The 27848-nt window shown below is 39.1% G+C and overlaps 1 protein-coding gene across 2 annotated transcripts; it reads left to right on the forward strand.

The window, feature by feature from the left end:
* Window positions 1-10437: 10437 nt before the first annotated feature.
* On the forward strand, window positions 10438-26877 carry LOC120555364 (N-acetyllactosaminide alpha-1,3-galactosyltransferase-like). 2 transcript variants are annotated; one of them, XM_039794018.1, is made up of 6 exons: window positions 10438-10607; window positions 11255-11352; window positions 11870-11947; window positions 19997-20098; window positions 23629-23766; window positions 25923-26877. In XM_039794018.1, exons 2-6 carry the CDS (start codon window positions 11348-11350, stop codon window positions 26602-26604), a joined length of 1005 nt encoding a protein of 334 aa, XP_039649952.1. In that variant the 5' UTR covers window positions 10438-10607; window positions 11255-11347; the 3' UTR covers window positions 26605-26877. The 2 variants fall into 2 exon arrangements, with proteins under 2 accessions (XP_039649952.1, XP_039649953.1); XM_039794019.1 differs by having other exon boundaries at window positions 11274-11352.
* The last annotated feature ends 971 nt before the right edge of the window (window positions 26878-27848 follow it).

Raw genomic sequence — 27848 nt, forward strand, 5'->3', positions numbered from 1 at the left:
AGATCAAAGTCCCACCACGACCTTGAAAAAGCAAACAGATACAATAAATCACGTTATATTAAACGCCTGACCGCGTCAATATTATCTCTAACACCCATTCAGTTCAGCGCATTATCTACATAACCCAGTGGCCATAAATCCAAGGAAACACTTTAATGGTTCATGAAACATGAAAATGATAAGCAGTTCTAACAAACATGACAATGGGGCATGTGACAGGGCATCTGCCACCACATTGTCCTTGCCCATAATATGGCGTATTTTTTATTGTTTTGCTCTGGACAAGTGGCCGCTTGCGTCTCTGAAGACGAGACTCTATATGCTGCCTTCTCCATTTCAGGGACCTCTTAAGTTTCTGAAACTAACACATATAGTATGTATTTGTATTGGCAGGTCAGGTAGGTGTACACCGTTTGGGCTTAGATCACACACACTTTGGCAATAACCTCAAATTGCTTGCAACATCAAAACATGAATTGTTGGCTATGCCATTACCCTCAGAACACCACGGATGTGATCCCGTGCATATAGCTCCAATCACTTTCCCCATCACACTAAAGAAGTCCCCTGCAACAGATTCTAATAGAACCTGCTAAAACAAGGTGTTACGACCCCTCTGAGGGATTCAGGGACTGTAACACGACAATCAATAAAATGTGAAAGAGTCCGTGTAGAAGTGAAACATTTGGTCTTTATTCCAAACATGGAAATAGTTCAAAACAGGAGGGTGGAGGATGGGACCTGGAGGTTGTGCCAAACAAATGAAATCAATATAACAAAACAGGGCCTAACTCACCACTAGCTCTACAAGCAAAACAAAATCAAACCAAATACCTAGCCTGCTTCTCTACAAAATGATTAAGAGAACGTTACACAGGCGGCAAGAACCACTAAGCCTGGTGTATCTATACAATGATCAACTACGTGCAAAAATGTACAGGGTACCCCAACTTACCTACGGTCCTCAACCTCCACCTCACAAAACTCTTAAGTTTAATAACAAAGCAGCCTCAGCATAAAGGACAGGAACACTGGCAACCAGCCAGCAATGCAGAGCAAGACTGAGCTCCTGCTTCTCAGGAGTCCTTTTATTGACTTCCACCCATGCCGACAGGTGCTTTGTCTGACATGTAACACAAGGCCATACCAAACATTTAAGCACTACTTGTTTACATCAACACATTGAGCAAAAGAAAAGCCCTCCTTTAAGGTCTTCAAACTAAACTTTACCATCTAAAGTCATATGTACTCCACCCCAACATAACAAGGAAAATAATTACTACCAAATTCTGATTTAACAAGCCCCCATGTCATGACCTGGCTCAAAGGTATGACAAAAGGTGGAGAATAGATGTGTGTAGGTGTAGCAATTTTAAAACACATACGTACTCAACCAAAAGTGCAAACAAAGCAAGCAACCTTAAGGAGGGAGAGATGAGGAGTGACTGCCCAGGCACTCCCATTTATGGATTTATGTGAGCAATCAGTTCCTCCAGGGGTCAATAATCAGTCCTTATTAGCCAATCCCCAGATCCCAGCGACCAAAGGGACTTAATAGGTCTTAAGTCCTAGGAGCCGTCACAAAGATATATCATTTACTTGAAGGTAATATATAATGGTACGTTGGCACAGTTCAGGCCATCACATTGATTAAGAAAATTTGCCCAAAACAATAAAGGTGGAGCAATGAAGCAAAATGAACCGCAAATGGCTTCCTAGCTATATTTTTTCGTCGGTCTGATTACAATGACAACGTAATATGACGTCATATTTAGACAAGGCAGGTCCTTTATAGCCATAACCTATTGCTCCGGGTAGAAAAGCAACAGATATCTTTCAAATATTTTCATCTTTAGTTTTCTGTACTGTTTGATTTTGCCTTACATTTGCACTATTTAGAATGTATTACTTATTGTATACTCATCTTTTTTTAATCTTATTTGTACATATGACTTATCTTTTGTATCTTTATTTGTATATATTTCTTATATTTTATATTATACTTGTTGTACGTGTCCTTATTGCACCGTGGGTCGGACAGAAAAGTATTTTCAATTGCTCTGTAGTCTGGCACATATTGCAGAATTGACAATAAAGTTGACTTGACTTGAGAACCATTTAGAGCTTTGTATGGCTTGGAAAATCATGGGTACCTCACCGTTCTGTGAAAAATGGCAACTTGAAATTAAAAGCTGGAGTCTGTGATTCTCAGGAGAAAGGTTTTTGATATTTGAACTCAACACCCAAACAAATACACCCTCCTTCAGAACATATGTGCCAGATTTACCGTCCTTCTCGATCCATGGCCTTTCCCCTGTCCTGTGCACGAGCATGAACGGAATAGTGTTGTGTGGCTCAGTCTGAGCCACCTTGTTTTTTTTCCCATTTACAAAGCAAGGGCTGGGTATGAACACCTGATTTCTTTTCAGCCTTTTTTTCTACCTTGTAAATGCACACACATTGCTTTATGTCATAATAAGGTAAACACATTCTAAACTTAAGAGAAGAGTAAAAGTCAGTAGCACAAGTAAACCCTCTGCTTAGGGCCCCCAGAAGGTAAATGCTGGCCCTGTCTAGGCCAAGTGTTTAACATTATCTACATTATACAGTGAGACTGATGGTGTGACCTTTGTAAGGCTGTGTTGGCAATGTTTCTAAAATCTTTAAAGCTGTGTGGGTGATTGATGTGGCTGAGCATTGTTCAAATCCACTAAACTTAATTTTAAATATCAAAAGGAGATGCTGTTTTCAAAGATACATCGAAAGATATTTTGAGAAAGTATCCATTTATTATAATGATGAATCATATACATCATATTTAAGAGAACATTTGTATAGCTTAACAGACAACATAAGTGACAGAGAAGAGATACGATCAGACAGAGCAATAAACCCTATACTGTCATGTAAGGTATGATTATTAGATTAATCTGCCATACACGCTTGCTTTTTGGAAATGCAAATGTTGGAGGCCATAATTGCATCCTCCTGTCTCACAGCAACTAACTTATTTTCGGACAGTTAATGTTTCCTGTTTAAACCATGACAACACGCTTTCCCAAGGCTTTAGTGTTGTAGTTGCCTAATTGTTTATTATTATTATTATTATTATTATTATTATTATTATTATTATTGTAGTTCATTTAGGTAGGGACAGATACAAAAAACATAGATAAGCTTAAAGGGGTGATAGAATGCAAAACCGATTTTACCCTGTCATAGTTGAATAACGACAGTTTGGTGGGTAAATAGGACATACATAGAAGCTCAAAATCCCACTGACACCCCTTTACTATGAAAATCTCATATTTTGAAACTGCCTCTGAAAACGGGCGAATCCCAACAAAGCTGAGTTGCTTGCGCAAGCATCTCAAAATCCGGAACCTTAAGAGAACAGTCACGCCCCAACATTTACATAGGCTACACAACTGACCTGAGATCAGGTAGTTTTCTGAATCTAGCTAGGTCACGCAGATCTCTGCTATTCCATTACAAAATTCACTTCTGAAACTTTTTTATGCGAGAAATCAACCATATAAAGCTCGAATATGGCGGCGCACGAAAATGGATGGCTAATTGCAAATTTTCTCCGACTGTGTGTCGAGCGTAAGTCGGTGTTGGTGCTGCCTGGGTTGCTACATCGCCGCCCTGACCGCAGTGTCAGCGAGCTTATTACGCCCGCAATCTTTTACCGCGCGCCGCAGGTTCCAGTAAATCTTATAATGGGTATGTGGGTGAGTTATTTAAACAAACAATCGGGAAAATAAACGCCTCTTGTCCGCGAAGTCTCATTGATAGAGCCGCGGTGAGATGGAGTCCATCAATGAGAGCTAGCTAGCCTTCTATAACTCTGACATTCACAAAAACACATTCAATTGAAATCCGAAATCGGACAACTGTTAGCTAAGCTTTGTAAGACCTTGAGGAACCTGTAATATTCATGCCGTGACGAAATTCAAACTGTAAATATACTTTAGTTATGCGAAAGTGAGCAAGCTCGGTATTTCCCCATTGTAATGAATGGGACATATAGCAAGCAGCTGTTCGTTCCTACAAAGACGCCTTACGTCTCATAAAAATGCCTTAAAATCAAATCGGACAACGGTTAACTTTATAAGACATTGGGGAATGATGTTGTATAAGTGGCGTGATCGAAATTCAAACTGTAAATATAATTTAGTTATGGCGACAATGTAGCTAGCAGCGCGGTATTTCCCCATTGTAATGAATGGGACATATAGCAAGCAGCTGCTTGTCCCAAACAAGATCAAGCGTTCATAAAAATGCCTTAAAATCAAATCGGACACAACGGTTAGCTTTATAAGACATTGGGGAATGATGTTGTATAAGTGTGGACAAAATTTCAAACTGTAAATATAATTTAGTTATGACGACATGTAGCTAGCACGCGGTATTTCCCCATTGTAATGAATGGGACATATAGCAAGCAGCTGCTCGTCCTACAAAGACGCCTCGCGTTCATAAAAATGCCTTAAAATCAAATCGGACACAACGGTTAGCTTTATAAGACATTGGGGAATGTGTTGTATAAGTGGCGTGACGAAATTCAAACAGTAAATATAATTTAGTAATGGCGAAAGTGTAGCTAGCTAGCTGCGGTATTTCCCCATTGTAATGAATGGGACATATAGCAAGCAGCTGCTTGTCCTACAAAGACTCCTCGCGTTCATAAAAATGCCTTAAAATCAAATCGGTTAGCTTTATAAGACATTGGGACATTCAAAACCGTAAATGTATTACAGGGCTCTCAAGTTTTGAAGACAGGCAAGAGTGACACCTCCCCCCCCCCCCAAAAAAAGATCATAAATTGGTGGCGGGTTGGACAAGTCGCAGGAATAGGGGTGTTTCATTAATATTATTATAATTAGTGTTTTTGTTGTTAATAATTAATAATAATTGAATAATTAAATAAAAGAAAAGATTTGACACATGGCACTGACAATTCAACCAAATACAAAGTATTTATTCAATTTCTGCATGTTTACTTATGATAATGGGGGGGTCTGGGGGTCCTCCCCCCGAAAATTTTGAGCATTAAACTCTTCATTTCCTGCATTCTGGTGAATTTGTATGTACCTATTTATACCTTTTTCTGAATCAATTTATGCTGGAAATCTTTATGTAAAGGTAGACATAGATTAAAATCCAAATATAAAAACATAATGGAATATATGGCAGTTAGACTCAGGCATTCTGTATTGCTTTCATCTATTTATTCTCCTGTAGATCGACCTTTCTAATTATATCTGAGTCAGCACACATGTAGCCTTTAGGCATCATTTACTCTTCCCTTTTGCATCTTTTGTTGAGGAAGTAACCACCTTAAATGTGCATATGACAATTATTCACGTCAATGATACATTAATTCATTTTAATGCATTAATAAACCCCTGGACTGTAATATGATTTGTTAGAGCAAGATTCTGCTCATGTTCAAAACTTTGTGCACATTCAAAATATCTCTTTTATCTGAGTTTTGGAGGAGTCGTGATACTTTGAGAAAAATAAAGTTATAATAGTCAATATATTTCAGAAAATAATCTACCTGCACCATAGTCTGCTGTGCATTACGTGATTGCTCTGCTGATACGGTAGATCTCAGACTGTCTGACAGACACAGAGCCCCGTTTGGGTCTCTGGTCTCTGAATGAGCGAATGTTTAGGGAAGTGTCTGTATGCTTTGCTTTTTTTTTCATTGGTTGCTGCATTAAATCTTACCCAGATAAAATAGTGCTATTTTCTGATTGGCTATTGTGTAGCCCCTCTCTTTTTTTTGTTTGGCTGATAAGTGGCAGGCTCGATTTAGACATTAAAAAATTTTTTTGAAAGTTAGCAAGTTTTCTTCCGTGGGGTTGTGGTTTTTTGGGGGTGGGTGGGTTTTTTTTCCTGACTCGTTTCCTGGTTCTATTTCTCCTTAAACAACATGAAATCAAGGAGAGGGTTAACTTCTCCTGCTCCAGATCTCCCACCGTGGTCAGAAAGAACAGGAGGAGACACTTTGTTTCTCTCACTATGACTCTAGAGTCGGTACTTGCTCCAAAGATAATCGCCGTCACTCTCTCACTTCTCCCTCTACCACACACTCCCCCCACACACACACACACACACATGTGGCTCGACGCACACACCAGCGCACAAGCATAAACATCAGGCCACTTATTTAGACTAGGCTACTGCAAGAGCTCTGCGTGGAGCCTCCGCACAACTGTAAAACGGCCAGACGCTTTTGATTCCTGCCGGTTCCATAGTGTGAGAGCGGCGCAGCCAGAGAAATTTTAGGCGGCATATTCAATTTATTATAAATAATTTTTATGTGTGAGAAATACAATGTGTGGCGGGAGTGCGTGACAAAAGACCGAAATGAGTGACTGTCACGCTCAATGCGTGACACTTGAGAGCCCTGGTATTATTTATAGATATAGTTATGCCGGCCGCTGGCCGCGGAGCCCCGTAGTGCAGTATCCACAAAGGGTGGTTTGCCGGTATGGCGCCGGGGGGTGGGCGCTTTCTCGTCAGACTGTGTGGAGCTCCTAAAGTCCGACATGTCTTACCAAATTTGCAATTAGCCATCAATTTTTGTAAAACGGCCCATATTTGAGCTTTATATAGGCCTAGTTGATTTCTCGCTTAAAAAAGTCTCAGAAGTGAATTTGGTAATGAAACATTGCAGTGTCTGGAATATGAAATTCTGTCGCTTCTCTAATGTATGTGTATTGGGGATTCGCTCAACCAATCAGCGAGCGTCTCTAATGTCTGCGTATGGCAAGTCGCTCAACCAATCACCGCGCAGCTCATCTAAATATTCATGACCATACCATATTTGGAAGAAAAGCTCTTGTTACAAATAGGGCCAAAACACAGGGATGCATAAGGGCCAGTAAAATATCAACCAGGCCATTTTCAGCCCAACCAATGTTACATACCCCATTAGGAGACCATAAGGAACAGTGTGAAATACCCTATATAATCATTCTATCACCCCTTTAAACAGTCATCTGATGTATGTATCATAGTGTTTTTAGCTGAAGCTAATTCACGACACTTGTCCCTAGTAGGGCTGTTGGTTAAAAATAAAAATTCAAACTAACATTATTAAAAATAAGAGAGAAATGAAATAGAATGGAATTGAAAAATGAAAGAAAGTATACAGAAAGAGCACAGTGTTAAAACTAAACATGAGAGCAATATTGTTCCTGAATTAGCCACAATTTGGTATTTTTAATCCTTAACATATTAACAAATGTTTGGCAAGTGGGTTGGACTTTCTTAAAACTGTTTGTTTACTGTGTGATTTTTCCTGTATGGTTGAAATGGTTGACTCATTAAGCAGAATATCACACACACACAACAATACATGTATTGTGTGCTAGAGCCTAAAGATAAAGCAGCTTTTAAATTGATTGAACAGCCAGCGTACGGCGGGGAGCTACAGGCGGCTACGGGTGTGGTTGAAGTGTGTGTGACGGCCACGACTGTTCGTTCAAAACAAAAATGGCCGCCATGATAGACAGATGGTTCGTCAATCGTCTGCCCTTTTCCAAACACTTTTGAATGACGGCTTCTCAGATGGTTCTGTGTAACACACCATCTGGCTCATCAGGCTGTGTCTGATCCAGGCTGAGGTTAAAACACTTAGAATAAACCAGAGGGATGGGGTTGAAAGTGTTCTCCACTATGAGAACAGACAGCAGCTTTTTAGTGATATGATAAAGAGAGGGAGGTACAGTGCCTTGCGAAAGTATTCGGCCCCCTTGAACGTTTCGACCTTTTGCCACATTTCAGGCCTCAAACATAAAGATATAAAACTAATTTTTTGTGAAGAATCAACAACAAGTGGGTCCCAATTATGAAGTGGAACGAAATTCATTGGATATTTCAAACTTTTTTAACAAATAAAAAACTGAAAAAGTGGGCGTGCAAAATTATTCAGCCCCTTTACTTTCAGTGCAGCAAACTCTCTCCAGAAGTTCAGTGAGGATCTCTGAATGATCCAATGTTGACCTAAATGACTAATGATGATAAATAGAATCCAGCTGTGTGTAATCAAGTCTCCATATAAATGCACCTGCTCTGCGATAGTCTCAGAGGTCCGTGTAAAGCGCAGAGAGCATCATGAAGAACAAGGAACACACCAGGCAGGTCCGAGATACTGTTGTGGAGAAGTTTAAAGCCGGATATGGATACAAAAAGATTTCCCAAGCTTTAAACATCCCAAGGAGCACTGTGCAAGCAATAATATTGAAATGGAAGGAGTATCAGACCACTACAAATCTACGAAGACCCGGCCGTCCCTCTAAACTTTCAGCTCATACAATGAGAAGACTGATCAGAGATGCAGCCAAGAGGCCCCATGATCACTCTGGATGAACTGCAGAGATCTACAGCTGAGGTGGGAGACTCTGTCCAGGACAACAATCACGGCGTATACTGCACAAATCTGACCTTTATGGAAGAGTGGCAACGAAGAAAGCCATTTCTTAAAGATATCCATAAAAGTGTCGTTTAAAAGTTTGCCACACGCCCCTGGGAGACACACCAAACATGTGGAAGAAGGTGCTGTGGTCAGATGAAAACAAAATCGAACTTTTGGCAACAATGCAAAACGTTATGTTTGGCGTAAAAGCAACACAGCTCATCACCCTGAACACACCATCCCCACTGTCAAACATGGTGGTGGCAGCATCATGGTTTGGGCCTGCTTTTCTTCAGCAGGGACAGGGAAGATGGTTAAAATTGATGGGAAGATGGATGGAGCCAAATACAGGACCATTCTGGAAGAAAACCTGATGGAGTCTGCAAAAGACCTGAGACTGGGACGGAGATTTGTCTTCCAACAAGACAATGATCCAAAACCTAAAGCAAAATCTACAATGGAATGGTTCACAAATAAACATATCCAGGTGTTAGAATGGCCAAGTCAAAGTCCAGACCTGAATCGATCGAGAATCTGTGGAAAGAACTGAAAACTGTTGTTCACAAACGCTCTCCATCCAACCTCACTGAGCTCGAGCTGTTTTGCAAGGAGGAATGGGCAAAAATGTCAGTCTCCGATGTGCAAAACCGATAGAGACATACCCCAAGCGACTTACAGCTGTAATCGCAGCAAAAGGTGGCGCTACAAAGTATATTTAAGGGGCTGAATAATTTTGCACGCCCAATATTTCAGTTTTTTATTTGTTTAAAAGGTTTGAAATATCCAATAAATTTCGTTCCACTTCATGATTGTGTCCCACTTGTTGTTGATTCTTCACAAAAAATTACAGTTTTATATCTTTATGTTTGAGGCCTGAAATGTGGCAAAAGGTCGAAAAGTTCAAGGGGGCCGAATACTTTCGCAAGGCACTGTATGTAAATGATCCGCTGGGGTTGGGAGATTTAGAGGTTTCCTAGGAGTGGAAGAACTAAACCATCTCTGTCATCTTGGAGGATAGAGTACATGTTTGCAGAGCCATATGTTTTTATAACCTTTATTTCCTCAGGGAAGTTTCACTTGGAGGAAGTCCCTCTTTTGCATGAACACTCATACTCAACGCACATATGTATACCCAAATTCACACATGAAAGCTGCCCAGTAAAACACCTCTTTTATCTGCTGGACACTGAGCAGCTCAGGGGCACATCAGTGGTGGTAAGGAGGGACGGGGCAAGCGCAGTTTGCAAGCACTAGTCTTGCTGGAATGGAAGTTCATCTTTCTGGCACAGCTCCAGTAGAAATCACAGTTGTAATTCAGACCAATAAATGGTAAAAGGTAGGAAAGGTCAAGGTCCGAAACTCCAAGGTGGCTCTGCTCCCTTACGACAAACTTCCATCGAAATACTTCTTAATTGTACCTTTTATAAACAGCTTTTACAGAGTTTCTGCAGGTTTCACCAAGTCAAAGTTTTAGACGTTTTTAAGACCACTATGAAATGAATGACATTTAAGACCTTTCTCACTAAGCCCTAAATTCAGTTTTTATTAAGTATCGCTTAATTTACACTTCCCCATAGCTAAAGAATAAAATCCGTTTTCTGTGGTACAATCCGAAAGAGACTCACGCCAATAACACAAAAAGCTGATTGGCTGCAATATACCGAAACTCCAAGGTGGCAACTGGATCAGTGGTTAGGGATAGATGATTTGAATATGATACATTTCATTTCATTGTCTGTGAACCATAAATATCTGTACATAATTGTGTACCAATCCAACCACAGGACAAGTGAAGGTCTGACTCTGTGACACATTAAATAGCAAACCATCCAATAATTGTTTGGATATTTCTGTCTGGACCAGATCAGTGGACCGACCAACAAACCAACATTGCCAACCTAAAAATCCGGCCACCAGAATGGGTTAACCCAATGCCGACATACCTGAATCAGGGAGCCACTCCCTGTTTGTCCCCTGCCTTGTATTGTCAGTGTACAGAGCATACGTAAACTGGTACAGAAGGAGACCTCTACAACACTAGAATGTTTTTTTATTTTTTTTATTTGGAACATTACACTAGAGGAAAATCCAAACAAAGTTTCGAAAGGAACATTATTTCTGTAAAAGTTCTGGACGTGTTGTGGATTTCTACCTGAAAATCACCTGCATGAAGGTAATTCATCAGCACCATCTGCCAGGAAAAGAGTGGCTACCCTTGACTATTTAGAATAAGTATCATTTTTCTACCTCAAATACTTTACATTAAATAGTTCCCTTTTTGTTTCTTCCTTTAACAACACAATTCTTTACTTCATTGTCATAAATGGAACATCCCTTTTTCCTTCAATTGTGCTTTTAAAAAAAGGAAGGTTTAAACGTTATAAGTTAATTAGGAATGAGAAATGTGCCGGTGATGTATGAAAAAAGGATGTAGAAGAGTTTGATTTACTCACCTGCCTGTCAACCATTAAACAAGACGTAAAGTTTCCTAAATCATGTCCTATTTACTTCTAAATTTACTCTCTGCCATTTAAGGTGAGTTTTAGAATTCTGCAATGTTTGCATGTTTTAGTGTTGTAAAAGTTTTCACAATGGAATAAATTGTGTCCATGTACGCTATTGAGTGTCTACTATGTTGTGAATAGTGACAAAGAGAAGGAGTGATCTTGAGCATGCCATTTGTGTGGTTTTGTAAGAACCTGAATAACAAGTTTCTTTTGACATCACTAAACAATGGTGTGACAGCGAGTAAAATTAGACTGGTATCCTTCTGTTGTTTAACTGGTTTTACGGTGTAAACTGAATGTTTTTTTCATCAAGGTGCCATTTTATCCACTAGCCAACACATTCACCTTCACCTCCTGTGAGAGTTTGTTTGCTGCTTAAAGAAAAGGCAGCAGTTTTCCCACAGCTATGAGGTATGTATGTCTCATCTTCTAGGGTTTTCTTTTTATATCTGGTGATGTCATTCTTGACAAATAATGAACACATATTGAATAGTATATGTGTAAATATAGGCAAGGCAACTGACAAAAAAAACAAAACATTTTAATTAAAGGATCAGTTCCCCCAATGGTGATCTGATCTTATTGTTCCGTTTCCCTTTGGTAAGATGTAAAATTACGAGGTCGGTGGACTATCCAGAGTTACCGGGGACATTGTTTCTGGACATGCAGCATTTTTAAATTTAAGTTTTGAATGCTCTTTATCTATCGGTATGATACCACCAGGTTTCCCCCACCGTTTTATTTTGAAATTGGTGAATTGGATGATGAGATAATTAAAACTGTAGAATTGCCCTCCTACACAACATGGAAGGTTTACTCTAAAAGAAAAGTTTTAAGGCAATATCTTTCAGTTACAGTAAATTAAAGACCAGAATTGCTCACACAACTTAACACTCATTTTTGTTTGCTTGCTTTCGCATCGTTTCAGTGGGCTCAGGGAAAAAAGGGTTGGAATCTTCTGCTGTCTTGTGTTGCTCGTTGTCAGCTTCACTTCCTTATATTTAAGGTGAGTAGACCAAGTCAGCATGAAGGCTCTTGAAGCGCTACAAGAGCACATACGAGCAGAGGTGGGTAGAGTAGCCAAAAATTGTACCCAAGTAAAAGTACTGTTACTTCAGAATAATATGACTCAAGTAAAAGTAAAAAGTAGTCATCAAAATAATTACTTGAGTAAGAGTAAAAAAGTACTTGAAAAACTACTCAAGTACTGAGTAACTGTTATTTTTTAACACAAGCATTCAATCAGACGGACAAAAATACAAAATAATCATATTTAGGCAAATTATATGTGTAATGCGCACAGCGGTTTTATATTTTTTATTTGCTCTCACGATCGCTTCCACTGCCAGGGTTGCAACTGAAATAAAAGGCTAAAGCAACAGCAGTTTATGGAAAGTACAAGTGTAATTATGGTCAGATCTTGTGCCTGACTGATGAAATGATATTGATAGCCTGAGTTGTGCGCATCTACAGAGTCGGCTATTTTTTTTTTTGCCAGCTGTCCTCCTGTTTTAGGAAGCAGCGACTGTATTGTGTTTTGCCTGTGTTCTTCGTATTTATGTAGAATTATAGTTTGCTCTTCTTATGTAAAATATGTGGCTATTTGTCGTGTTGTGCAAACATCACCTCTTTTATGTGAACACGCGCCGCTGGATTGGGAAACCCTGGGTTGATTGAACTAGTTAACCACCGTCATGACACAGCTTGCGGGACCGCGGTGGTTAGGTTAGGTGAAGCCGGGTAACTGAAAGAAATCCAGGGCATGTTGATCTGGCCTCTGGGCTGTTCCTCCTCGTCTGTGTCTGCGTTGCCGACCGTTGATTCTGATAGTAGGCTCGTTCGAGATAGCCAGATCTGCGCAGAATTGTTCACCGGCGATCGGCGCCCAAAGCATGCCGGTTAGATTGGTGTCCGACTTGATCCCGACTTGCTCTGACGTCATGCACACGTGGGCAACGATAATCTCACGAGACCAAGGCGGCCGCAGTTCTGAGACGCAGGTAGCGCAGTTGCTTTTCACCATTGACATATATATTAATGGACCAATAGACCCCGTTGCTCTGGACGGAGACCAGTGAAGGCTATTAGAAGCACTTTTCCGGTGATGGCCAGCTTTACTGCGCAGCCTCCAACTGAGAGAGACAGCGTAAATGTGACGTGAGCAACGTGTCTGAAAGTTGTAAGTCTTCTGGTAGCTGTGCCAAGAGAAATCTCAATCATTCCCAATCTTACAGAGACGAAGAGTGTAGGTATATGTAAGGAGATAACATAAGCACAGGCTAATTATTGCTAACTAACATGCTAGTTAACATTAGTAATTAAACCTAAACAGCTAATGTAAGTCGAAACTGCCTGCGAGCTTCTCCTGTACTATACGGTAATTCCTCTACTGTTTTTGTTTTTTTTGTTGTTGTTTTTTTTATTGCAAAAAAGGGTACAAATCACATGTGAATAGCCAACATGTACATAACATACAACAAGGAAAATGATAAACATTATATAAAACAAAATTGCTAGGGGAAGCTTATAGGTCATTATAAAGAGAAAGAGGACCATATGTTGACAGTTTTAACAGCCTTTTTGTTGTTTGAGGCAGAAATCAAATTAAAATAATGTTCAACTTCATGGAGAAAAAGTACACAACTAGGTTTTTTAGTGCTGAATTTACACTTATGAATGTGAAATTTTGCTAAAAGAATTAATAAATTTATAATGAAGAATATATTTTCTTTACTTTGTTTATAAAAGCAGAAAATAACATCCTTCCACAATAAGGCAAAGTCTTTATAAATATGGTCAATGATGAATCTGCTGAGGTTTTGCCAAAATGTTCTGGTGTGTGGGCAATGCCAAAAGTGGGACACAGTCTCTGGGTGGTCTTCACAAAAGAACAGTATGTGTGGATGTCTCTTTTAAATTTAATCATGTAATGATTAGCAGGGTAATATCTGTGAATTATTCTGAAGGATACTTCTTTCACCTTGTTTACTATCAAGTATTTGTGAGGAATCATCCAGACCTTTTCCCAATCAATGTCATTTACAAATCTGTTCCAATAAAATGTAACATTTGGAATAGAAACAATCTCTTTCTGAAATAATGCACGAATGTTCTTATTATTATGAGGAAGTTGGGAAAAACAGATTCTTCCAACTGGTGATTCAGCCACATCAGGGAGGGAGACAGTAGGTGGAAGTCTGCCAGTATACTTAAAAAGCATGATTGTGCCTGAAGGAATGGCATCAAATACAATTGCGAATTCTTTCGGTGTAACTGGAATGTTATATGTTGATAAAAATTCTCTATAGGAGAAAAGTCGCCCCTCTACATTAAACAGTTGGTCCACCAGCAGAATCTGATTGCGTACCCAATTCTCAAAATAAAGTGACTTGTTCTTATATAAAATATCTCTGTTATTCCAAATTAGATACCTGTGAGGTGAGAAATTATGTTTGTAAATAAGAGACCAAGCTAAGAGGACCTGCTTGTGAAAAGTCGACAGTTTTACAGGAACTTTGTCGACATTGTAGTTACAATTCAAAATAAAGCCCAGACCACCAAAACGAGAGAATATGTAATGGGGAATAAAATTCCAAATCGAGAAAGGGTTTTTAAGAAAATGCTTAGTCCAATTAATCTTAAAGGTATTATTTAGAGTATTGAAGTCCAAAAAATTTAGCCCACCAGATTCATATTTATTCATAACAACACTTTTTTTGATATAATGGATACGGTTTTTCCAAATGAAGTCAAAAAGCATCCTATCAATGTCTTTACAGATTTTACTATCCAAGTGTAACGAGAGAGCAGCGTATGTAAGCCTAGATATTCCTTCAGCCTTGGTAAGCAGCACTCTGCCTTTTAGAGATAAGTCCCTTTGCAACCACTGGTTCAGTTTGTTCTGAGTTTTTTTAATGATTGGAGAGAAATTTAACGGACATCTCATTTTCTGATCTTTAGTGATAATAATACCCAAGTATGTAACTTCTTTCTTGATCGGAATGTTGCAAATAGTTTGTATATTACAGGCTTTTAAAGGCAACAGCTCACATTTATTAATATTTAGGCATAAACCAGAGACCTCTGAAAACTGCTTAATTACTTGAATAGCAACAGGTATCTGGCTTGCATTTTTTAAAAAGATTGTGGTATCATCAGCAAGCTGACTGATGATGATATCCCTACCTGCAATAGAGATTCCTTGTATAGTACTATTACATACATAAGTTGTGAGAATTTGTGTACAAAGTAAAAACAAATAAGGGGAAATTGGGCATCCCTGACGAATACCCCGTTCCAGATTAAATCTAGGGGAAGTTCCATTTTTCAGTTTTATAGAGCTATTTCCATTAACATATAAGGTTTGAACTGCTTTGCGGAAAAAGTGACCAAAACCAAATTTCTCTAAGGATAGAAAAATAAATTGGTGTTCTATTGTATCAAAGGCCTTATAGAAGTCTAAGAAGAGGATGAAGCTATCTTCAGATATTAAGTCAGAGTAGTCAAGAATATCTAATACAAGTCTAATATTATTAGAAATATGTCTGTTTCTCATAAAGCCTGATTGTGTCTCATCTATAATTGTGTCAAGAGTTTCTTTAATTCTTCTGGCAAAAATTGATGCCATAATTTTGTAATCATTGTTAAGCAGACAAATAGGTCTCCAGTTGTCAATAAGGAGCGGATCTTTTTTAGGCTTGGGAATCAGTGTGACCAGCCCTTGAGTGAGGCTAGGAGGGAGGGAATCATTCTCTATACTCTCCGTAAAAACCTGTAGTAAAAAAGGGGCCAAATGCTCTGAGAACGCTTTATAAAGTTCTGCAGTTAATCCGTCAGTGCCGGGGGATTTATTGTTTTTAAGTCGAGCAACCGAATCAGCGACCTCTGCCAATGTAAGCGGGGTGTCACAATAATCTTTGTCTGCCACATCAATCTTTCTTACATTATTTAAGGAGTTAAGAAAATGAGACGTAGCTTCTTTATTATACTTGGAGCTGTATAAGTTGCTATAGAATTTGGAACAAAGATTTGCAATTAATTTAGCATCATCAGTAACGATCCCATTAATATTTAAACTATGGATGGAATTGAATTTAGATCGGTATCTTTCAAGACGGAAAAAGTAAGCAGAATTTTGCTCCCCCTCCTCCAGCCATCTTTTCCTAGACCTTACAAAGGCTCCTTCTGCTTTTTGTCGATATAATTCGTCCAATTTGTTTTGGAGTTGTAAGAGAAGTAGTCTATCCTCCTCTGAAACTTCCTCGGGTGGTCTCTGATAAAATGATGAAATTGTATTTATGACTTCATCTTCTTCTGCTCTTTTGGTTTTAGCAACAAAGGTTCCATACTGTCTCAAAAATTTTCCTGACTCGAACTTAAGCAGTTCCCAGTTAGTGTTGTAGGATTTTTCCTTTTTAGCCTTGTTGTAATAATGAGTAATTAACCTAATCATTTCAATCTTAACCTTTTCATGTCTTAACAGGGAATTGTTTAATTTCCAGTAGCACGATCTATGGAATGTATTAGATACACTAAAGTGGATGTTTATATGAATTGCTCTATGGTCAGTAAGGGGTGTGGCATGGATAGTTACTGTAACTTTATTTTTTTCAAGGTTATTGGATAATAACCAAAAATCTATGCGAGACTGGCTGGATCCTGACCTGTTGCTCCAAGTAAAGGATCTTTCATCAGGAAATTTCTCTCTCCATACATCTACAATGCTAAATCTTCCCATAAATCTTTTAAGGTTTGTGCTGATGGAGGAAGACCGCCCAGGGGGCCACCTGTCAATAGCATTATCTAGGGCAATATTAAAGTCTCCACCAATTAAAAGAATAGAGTTTGGGTATCTGGTGAGCCAAAATGTAATTCTTTCTTCTATAGAATCAAGTAATTTATCATTCTCAAGTTTGTTATTGTAACCGTAAATATTAATAACAATGCTAGAAATGTTGTCAACTCTAATAATAAGACATACGTAGTGCCCTAGGGGGTCACAGTCTGAGTGTAAGACATCACCTGAGAAAGTATTTTTGAGCGTGGTTACTCCAGCAGATCTTTCTGAGCCCTGAGAGAACCAGATATCGTTACCCCATTGAGATTTCCAAAAATTGACATCAGCAGATGTGGAATGACTTTCTTGAAAAAAAAAAACAAAATGTAAGTTGTTTGGCAAATAAAAATAAGGCTTTCCTTTTACAAATCTGTCTTAGTTCCTCTGCATTTAAAGAAACAATAGATAAAGACAAAGTTATTAACGAACACGGACAAGGAGTAAACTAGAAAGCGATCAATAACCAATTGGTTAGAAGGGTAATACTGGATAAGGGGACCGAGTGCTGCTTCTATAAAAAAATAAAAAAGTACGGTAAGGAGAAAAGGATATAGTTCCGGCCAACTAAAAAGCACAGCATTCCCAATCAGCTGCCTCGTTCATTAAACGGACTAAAAGAACAGAACATATAATAGAAAAGGCAGTGGTTTTGTAAATTAAAGTGCTTTGTAAAGTCCTACAAACAGACCAACAAAAAAATATGACAATATCAACTTTGAGTGTAGTGCAGATCAAACCAGTGGGTGTCCTTGTGTTAACAGGTAGCAGGCAAGACTGTTTCTTAGGTGGGCAGAGGGACTTCTGAACCGTTGACAAATCCGCGACCACCAATGAAGAAGGCTGGTTTGCCCTCCTCTCGAGCTTTTTTTATCGCTGGCCAAAGTTTGCTCCTTCGTTCTCGGTCTTCTTTAGAGAGATCCTCCGCAAATCTTAATCCGTTGTCGCGCAGGTGCGTTGACATCTTCGCAGCTTTCCACACGGCGTCTCTGCAGACACGCGTAAATGAATTGATGATGATGCCTCTGGGTTTGTTGTCATTCTGCCGCTTAATGCCGGAGCCGATGTACGGTGTCGATAGCGTCAGCCAGCCTGTTCTTTTCCTCCGGCAGAACAGCCTGACAGACCTCGATGGCCTTCTTTCGTATGTTTTCCTTTTCTGATTCTTCGACTCCGTAAAGTCTAAGGTTCCATCTCCTGGAGTATCTCTCTAACTCCGAGACCATTTGCCGACAAGTGTCTACTCGTTTTTCTTCTTTTGCCATTTTCACTTCGAGTGTACACACTTTGCTTTTTACATCCTTGATTTCTGCACACACAAAGTCAATTGTCTTTTTAAGACCTTCAATTTTAAGTGCATTGGCACTGACCATGCTTTCAATGTTGTCTGACCTCGTGTTTATCAGAGCTGAGAGGCTGGCTATGATATCGTTGGTGTTGGTTTGTTCAGATCCGGTTGCGTACAACATTTTCTTCGGTGCTGACGACTTACTGGGAGTGATGGGAAGAGGTGGAAATTCATCCATAAAGTCTTCCGCAGTGGCAAGAGGCAGGAGAGTGGAGGTATAATCGTGACAATTGTCAACTAGAGCATTGCAAGCCTTAGGAGTAATGTTGCTAGCATTTGGATTTAGCTTCAGTCCGGCGCTCTCTTGGCCTCTTTTCCTGTCGCGTTGGTTTGGCATTGCTCAATAATACGTCTTACGAGTGCTGTAGTATTTCTGAGAAAAAAAGTAGTGCTTGGCGAGATAATAAATTTAGTTTTACCGTTTCCAAAACTTTTCTTTGCAGAGCTCGGTAGAAAGCGTCTACTCACTCGGCCATCTTGGCACGCCCCCGTAATTCCTCTACTGTGCGACAGTAAGTCACTTGGTTATGACACAATCGTTAGCCTATTTTAACAAAAACGTCTGCTACGGAGCCATAACGTGAGGTACAAGGTAATGGAGCCTTTTATACGTTGTCGTGTTTCTTTAAAACTAAACAATGGACAAATCGAGTCTTTAAACGCTTCGGATGTAAAGTTATTCTCAGTCAAGTGACGTAAAAAGAAAATGGCGGTAAGCGGAATGCTAACAGGAGGTGATGGCCAGTTAGCAACAAAATGGTGCCATGATGGCTCGAGTTCTGAAGCAAAGCTTACCCCCTTGCTTTTCACCGACTGCAAGAGCCAGGCGGACGCAGGCTGGACCCAGGGCATGCTGGGAAACGCCGGCCTCTCACCTGATCGAACAGCTGATTGGTTCAGAATCGACTCAACATGATGACGTTTTATATAAACTTTTTATTGATTTGGAATCGGAGGGATTTTAACTGTGATTTGTCTGATGTAAAAGCTTATTCTGTACAGAACACATGTTGTGAGGCTGATAGTGATGTTTAGAAGTGAGAGAGACTAAATCTGTTCAGATTACGGATCATCTACAGTCTGTTGGTGATTAAAATCAGCAACAGATCACATGTAGAGAATTTTGACAGCTACTCTGTCATAATAAAACCAACTGGAGACTGTGTAGGAGCAGATATATGGGTCTGATAACATTTTATTAAACCGGAATCGGACCCGAACGGACCACAGTGTTTGTGTCACTTCCTGTTCAGCCTGAAGGCAGCTGGAAAACTGTCCCGACTTGAGAGCGGACTTTTGTCACCGCCCCCGGCTGCTGCCGCCTGCTCTCGTCTACTTTACAGACGAGGCGCAGTTCATCTCGAACGAGCCTATTGCCATTTTTGTTTTGCTGCGACTGTAAGCTAACCCATCCCGCCGCTGAGTTTGAGAGTATGGTGACGAGACGAGACTGCACAAGTACGTTTGATTGGTGAAACACAGTCACGTGGTAGAGCCTTTAGCGGAAGTCTCTCTCTCTGTCAAAATAAAACATAAAAATGAGGCGTACGCGGGGGGGGGATAAAAACAATGATAGAAAGCCAAATAGAATACCAAAAGAGTTAAAAAGAAAAGTAACGAGCTCATTGTAGCCTAATGTAGCGGAGTAAGAGTACAGTTACTTCTTCACAAATCTACTCAAGTAAAAGTAAAAAGTATAGAGATTTAAAACTACTCCTAGTATAATTTTTTCAAAAACTTACTCAAGTAAATGTAACGGAGTAAATGTAACTCGTTACTACCCACCTCTGCATATGAGCCAATCTAATGTATTGGCAAGAGTCATTTCAAAATGATTTTATTCCAGTGTCATAATGGAATTTTTTCAATACTAGATATGTAGTGAGCCTCGTCCCTGCGCAAAGTCTGCCGGTGGCCAGTGAGGTGACCAGTGAGGAAAATCTGAGCATCAATCTAGACAACACGCTCAACTTTGGGTAAGAAATCAGACACTTTAGTTTGGCTGCATAGGCTCGGGATCTGAAATGAATAGCCCAATACACAGGAATGACAAACGTGATGCCATTTGTTCAAGGAAAATGATGTGTGAATATAAAGAATGTTATTGTGGATATCTGAAATGTTCTTCTTGACTAGTAAGAATTTAATTACAGATATCGAACCTACATCCTGGTGTATACTATTCAATTCAATTTTATTTATAGTGTCAAATCATAACAGGAGTTAGCTCAGGACACTTTACTGAAAGAGAAGGTCTAGACCACACGATATTTTACAGAGACCCAACAATTCCACCAATATACCCCTGCCCTTTGCACATACTAGCCTATATGTTCTTGCAGATTCTGCACTAAACAATTCAGCCTCTTTTTTCTTCTGTTAAACAGCTATTTTGTATATATATATATATATATATATATATATATATATATATGTGTTTCTGTATTCATTGTTTACTTCATATTAATGTTTAATATGTTTGTTTATGTATCAACCACCAAGGCAAATTCATTGTAAGTGTATTATCAACTCACTTGACAATAAATCCCTTTCTTATTCTGATTCTGATCTGCAATAGAAATCCAGTCTGGCTATTCTATATGTTACAACTTCCACTTATACTTCATAAGAATTGAAAGACATATTGAATTTTAATTTTATGGGAATACAGTTGTTGATTTCTTGAAATACAATTTCTGCTAGTAAGAAGGTTATTGTGGATATCTTTGATTATCATTCTGACTCGTGAGAATATAACTTTGATTAGGAGAAATGCGATTATGGATAGTCAATGAAGCCTTGTTAATGTTAAAATGGCGCCCTATCTCAACACGTTTGTGAGTCCTCACAGTAAAAATGAACTCTCATTTAGTGTCAGACTGCATCCTCATGGGGAAACTTAGGCACAATTATGTGTATTACATTACATACAGTAGCCTATTTAGAGTGATTATATTGTTGCTGAAGGTATACAATGTACGTTGAGTAAGTACATAAGTATGTTGTGGTAGTGTTGTGATGAGTTCTACTCTGCTCCCTTTCGACGAACTTCCATCGAAATACTTCTTAATTGTACTCTGTATAAACACCTTTTACAGAGGTTCTGCAGGTTTCACCAAGTCAAATTTAAGACTTTTTAAGACCTTTTTAAACCACTATGAATGACATTTAAGACTTTATCACAACAACAACTAAGCCCTAAATTCAGTTTTTTTTATCAAGCCAAATATCGCTTAACTTGCACTTCCCCATAGTTAAAGAATAAAATCCTTTTTACACTACTGCTCAAAAGTTTGGGGTCACTTAGAAATTTCCATTCCACTCCATTATAGACAGAATACCAGTTGCATTGTTTTTTTCTAACCAGCGCAGCAGTTTTCAGATGACATTATGTGCTTATATAATTGCAAAAGAGTTCTCCAATGTTTTCTCAGTTAGCCTTTTAAAATTATATCAGATTAGTAAACAGAATGTGCCTTTGGAACATTGGATGATAATGGGCAATGTAGATATTGCATTAAAGATCAGCCACTTCTTTCTACAACAGTCGAGAACCCTTTTGCATTTATGTAAGCACATCATGTAATCCCTGATGCAACTGATCTCAGCTGGTATTCTGTCTGTAATGGAGTGTAATGGAAATTTCTAAGTGACCCCAAACTTTTGACCAGTAGTGTATGTCTGTGGTACAACCCGAAAGAGACTTGCGCCAATAACACAAAAGCTGATTGGCTGCAATATACAGTAGGTGGCATGTTAGTCTCATTTATAGAGCAAAATTATATTTAGACTAGCGAAAGAAAGAACTACAACACCATGGAATTAAAAAAGAGCATTCAAATTAGCTTTGCATGGACGTAGGATAATCAAGACCTGTTTAAAATGATTGAACAATACTTGAGCGAATTAAAGACTTTTTAAATTAAAAAGATTTTGAAATTTTAGATTCTTTAAGAGGCCACAGAAACCCTGTTTTAAAGCTCTGTGGAAATGCCAGCCCATACAATCTTTCTTTCTTTGTTCTCATCTTTATTCTCATTCTCACTGTTCTCATTCTCAATCATTTCAATATTATTGTTAGGAAAAGAAACAGCATAACTAGAAAACAGACGTGCTGCTCTTGCTACATTTCCAAGACGTTGTCAACCTTTAAGTGAAAAGATGAAGATGATGATGCTAGGCATTTTCATTAATATTTAAAAGAAATACATATTGTGTCAGACTACATCCCCTCCTAGGAAAACTTAGGCACAATTTAGTTTTAACATTACATGCAGTAAACTATTACAGTGTGATTATATTGGCACATAGCTTTCAGTCACAGTATTTATTTTATGATAGCCTTATCAGTTTTAATAATATCCTATTTACATGTTGTTGTATAATATCAGAATTGTGCACTGAAGTGCAAAGTTCCTGCTAGACATCCGCCTCCAGACTCGCAGCAGCAGTTTTTCTTTTTTTTTTTTACCCCATCTAGTTTGAATGGAATGGTGCTGTACAGAAGAGGGCTAGCTAACATTAGCAAGCTGGGTTCGCTGCCCCTGATTTGATTTGTCCCTTGTTGGCGCAATGCATTAAATTCATAATTAAATCCATAAACCGGTAACACAAACTTCAACATATCATTGCAAATTACACATAAATGACTTACATTTGTACAACAGGTTGCAGTCGCCCTGCTCCGTCTTTTTTATTTATGTTTTTCCTTCAATATAGCCTATATAGAATACAGTGCTTGGTTGAGTGACCATCGCTGGGGTATTGCTAGAATGGATACAGCTTAGGCCGGAAGTAACACAAAATCTCGCAAAATCTAATACAAAGTTAATATAATAATATCATTTTAAAACTTTCACCCAGGAAATGTGTGACCGTTCCTCGGGAGTGTTTTAATCCATACTACTTAACTAGTCATTTTGGTGCCTAAAGTTGTTATGATTCAGTGTGTGTGTGTGTGTGTGTGTGTGTGTGTGTGTGTGTGTGTGTGTGTGTGTGTGTGTGTGTGTGTGTGTGTGTGTCTGCCGACCTTCTTTCTTGCTCTTCTGCTTAACTTTTCTCTTACAGTCTTACAGTATCTTGAATTATAATCTGTGAGGCCTTAAAAATTACTAAACTATTATTTCTGCATTTAAATATTTGTTAGACTTTTATTAGAATGCAGGTCTACAGGTCTCCGAAAACAAATACTACCTCGGCAATAAATGGCAACATTAGATCATTTTAAACTCCTTCGGTATCAAAATGTCTTTTTCCGGGAATAATTTCAAATCAAATGTCAATAAACCGAAAACATTAAATGATACAAAAATGATGTTAGTTTCATCATTATTATGGTGGAAACTACAAGAATACACGTTTGACAAGGCAATTATGGCACAACTGCTACAAATTCCTTTTGCATTTAATGTTTCATTACTTGCTTGCTCATAATTGTGAAAACAATATAAATCTCCTCTTCGTATGACTGTTTAACATAAACCTTTGTTTTCATCTTCCATTTCAGGGCCAGACAGGAGGTTGAAACGCGCACATCTTGGAAAGCTCCTATCATCTGGGAGGGGATGTTTGACCCCAAACTTTACGACCAAAAGCACATCCAAAAAAAATCATCTGTGGCCCTCACTGTGTTTGCTGTGGGAAGGTTTGTTTCTCTGTAATCACTGTGAGAATACCAGCGCTTTAACACCAGCAGTTCAGTCTGAATCTGGTAGCACTTTGCCAAAAGATTTGGTTTTATTTGAAAAAATTTTTTCAAACCTGGGTGTATCAAGATACCTTCCCTGAATCCTGTCTGAACGAGATACATTTAGTTTGGTTACATCTGAATATGAAAACTGTGTTGCCGTATAAGGAGAGAATAACATTTAAAGTAATCCCAATTTAAAGACACAATAGTCAGTCATAGGATGGTAGAAGAGGAGGTATGCTTATAGACCCTTTGCACGTGACGTCACGCTCTACTCGCGCGCCATGATGGATGGCGGAAGAGCTATGCTGTAGACGGACGGCAAGGCAAACGCGTACGTGTTAGGGTTCGCTCATATAATAAAATTGTTATTTCTTGTTGTGCCAATAGACAGGGTAAAGCCAATATATCTTTTTATCGGATACCGTTTGATGGGGAGAAAAGGCACCGATGGGTTGCTGCTATCAGCCGAAAAGGACTGGCAGCTCCCAATAACCAGAGTTGGCTTCTCAGCGGGTGTGTCACTGAGTGGGGAGAAACTGTTAGAAAGGCGAAGATGTTGGTGGTTAACCATAGGCTCCAGTTACGGAGCGCTGGCTAGCTACGGAAGCATCCGATTTTGATTCCATGGTGGGGAGCCGTGCCTCAAACTCACTAAACCTCGCCTCCAGAGCAGCGAAAAAAACTTTATTACATGTATCTTTATTACATTACATTACATGTCATTTAGCTGCCGCTTTTATCCAAAGTGACTTCCAATTAAGTGCTTTCAACCATAAAGGTGCAAACTCCAGACAAAAAGTAATAAGTGCAAGGAGACAGAGGAATAGCTAAACATTTGACACAAGCAAGGGAGAGCAGGAGACGGAGAGGAATTAGCTAAACAAAAGTAGCTAACAGCGTTTCAACAATTGTGAGAGGCAGTCGCTAGTAGTATTGTAGTTTAAATACAATCCAGGCAATTAGCCGCTAAATTAAACAATAAAGGAGTTGAGTAAGAAGAAGATAAGGCTCTGTATCCAATCCTGCGATCTCCAACTTCTCCAAATACCGCTCTCTGTGAGCACCTACCAGATGCCCTACCTCGACTGATAACGGCACGACAACTTGTAGTTCAATAGAAGAAGCCATAAAGAAGAAGATAGTATTATTATTACAGTTTATTTAGTGTTATTTATTTTAAACTGATTGAAACTAATGAAACTCTCCGCTCGTCTGCTACGCTGTTTAGCTCGTGCTTCCAGTGATTCTGCCGTCCGTCATGGCGTCGTCACGTGGTCGTGGTGACATGTTTGCAAAGGGTCTATTTTTCACTTCAGTTGTGTTCACATGGCTCCACCGGTCCATATGTCATCCCTATTTATTTCCCCTATTTTTCACATCACAGTGTGCAACGGCTTTTCTAACAATGCTGGTGAACACCTGCATATGTAAATGCCATCACGCAAACATACTGCACGTTAGGGCTGCACAATATCTTGTTGTTTGGGCTCATCACGAGATCAACTGGCGCAATATACTGCACACATTGCGAAAGGCACCCGAGATTGTCTGTGTTAGTTGAAAAAAAAATATCAGTAGAAAACATGCATTAAAATGTAACCGTCGTTCTTTTTTTAGTGGTGACGTTTATATTCAATTCAATTTGTTTACTAAAGGAACGTTGGAAATTACTTCCTTTCATTTGTTTTAAATTCAACAAGCAATCTGTTGTATTTTAACAGAATACTGAAAGCAGAACTGACTCAGTTCTGCATTTCTGCTGCTTTCAGTTCAACTGAGCATGCTTAATTTATTTATTACAAGAAATATAACGTTATTGAGATATTCAACAACATTTTCGCATATTTTCCTCATATCGTGCAGCCCTACCGCACATTACAGCAGAACTGCAGGGTTAGAGCAATGGGGACAACTGAGCTTGGGTTTAAACTCAAAGTAATGACTCCAGTGTTAAAACAGGCTAAAAAGTCAACAAATGTGATGATAGTTATATGAATAATGAAATAAATAACATAATAGTATGGGAATGTTTTTGTTGTGTTTTTTTTTTCATCATCATGAGCTATGAGCAACATCAATTGTTTTTTCTCTCTCTTTCTCTACCTAAGGTACCTGGATGCCTACCTGAAGACTTTCCTTACCTCTGCAGAACGACATTTCATGTTGGGATTACAAGTGACATATTACGTGTTCACGGATCAACCAGACAAGGTACCACACCTTGAGCTTGGTCCTCAGCGAAGCCTGAAGGTTATCCATGTGGAAAAGCACTCCAGGTGGCAGGACATCTCTATGATGCGCATGAAAACGATATCAGATACCATAGAATCAGAGATTCGTCACCGCTGCAATTACGTCTTCTGCTTAGATGTGGATCAGGAGTTTAAGGGAAGATTTGGCTCAGAGGCTCTGGGGGATTCTGTAGCTCAGATACACGCCGGCTTTTTCAAAGCTCCACAGCAAAGCCTCACCTATGACAGAAACCCCAAATCCAAAGCCTTCATGGAAAGCGGAGATTACTACTACCATGCTGCTCTCTTTGGAGGCCTGTGTGAACATGTGAAGAGTTTGGCAGATCACTGCTTTCTGGGTATCATGGAGGACAAACAAAATGATGTGGAGGCTCTGTGGCACGATGAGAGTCATCTAAACAAGTACTTTTGGCTTCACAAACCAACCAGGTTGCTCTCCCCCGAGTACTGCTGGGACCAGGTTTCCAACAAGGACAACATACAAGTCATCCGCCTAATATGGGCACCAAAACATTATGACACGCTTCGTACTAAGTAGAGTGGCTAGAAGAGCAAGAAATTGCAAAAATGCAGTGCAAGATTGTTTACTGAAAAGGCTTTGTGTTGGACTCTTACCTAGGAAAGAAATAGCAGAATTAACCTTTCTTTTTGCCTTTGTTGAAATTCCAACTCAGGTAAATCTTAATTATCTTTGTCAAGGATGTGTTGAAAGGATTATGTTGACATAAAGTTTTGATATAAAATCTGCGTTACTTAACATGTTAAAGATGTCTTCAAGACATGGTTTTATACAAAGAAATTCTGACCTCCATCTTTTGACTTTCTGAGGGAATTTGTCATGGTTGTGTGTATTTTGTGTTTGGGTGTTTTTTCATTTCTCCCCTCCTCCCTTTTTTATTGGTTGTTCTCTCCTGGCAGGGCTGGTGCAGTTAAGGGCCAGGCTGGCTGAGCTGGCTTCTTTACAAGGCACACCTGATCCTCATCTAGCCCGGTCATGACTCCACCATGGTGCCAGACATTAATAAAAAAAAAAATTTATTTTAGTTCTTCAAGTTAGAGTTTGCGAACTTGTCTGTTAGTGACAGAGGACAAACAATTACAGGTTCAAAGGGCTCGAAACAGGTTTAATATCCTGTTTTACTGTCGCAGATGCTATGCACCCAGGGTGCGAACTACGGGGGAGCTTGGCTCCCCTTAATAAGACATGGGCTCCCCTGAAAACGTGATTTGTGAAATTTTGGGGGGGTCTCTAAAAATATTAACAGTATGTCATTTGACGTGCAATTTCAGTTTTGTGTAATGTGATCATCGTGGATTATTATGTGTAAAATTGCAAAAATGTTATTAATTCATGCATGGTGGCGATTTGAACCTAATTCACTTCAATAAAGATAACTATACATGCTATTCTTGTCATGAACATCAAAGCGTGGCGGCGCTGCGGTGCAAATTCAACTCATGTTTAGTACATGTTAACTCAAAGATTCGTAGAAAAAATATAAACTTTGGAGGCCATTAATCTGTGCGCAAAGTCCTTGAAATCCATTCTGCTGTTAGCATCATATAGCCATGGCAAAAAGGAAACAAGACAGTTTAATTCATTTTGGTTTTACTAAGAAATTGTGTAGCGGTGACGTTAATAGTCAAGTCAAGTCAAGTCAAAGTTTATTTATACAGCACTATTTATACAGACAAGCTGACCAATGTGCTTTACAGAGCAATAGAATATCACACGACAGACAAAATAAGAAAAATTAAAAACAAATTAAACACTATTAAAAG

This window comes from Perca fluviatilis, chromosome 3, assembly GCF_010015445.1.
Source record: "Perca fluviatilis chromosome 3, GENO_Pfluv_1.0, whole genome shotgun sequence".
NCBI classification, from domain to species: Eukaryota; Metazoa; Chordata; class Actinopteri; order Perciformes; family Percidae; genus Perca; species Perca fluviatilis.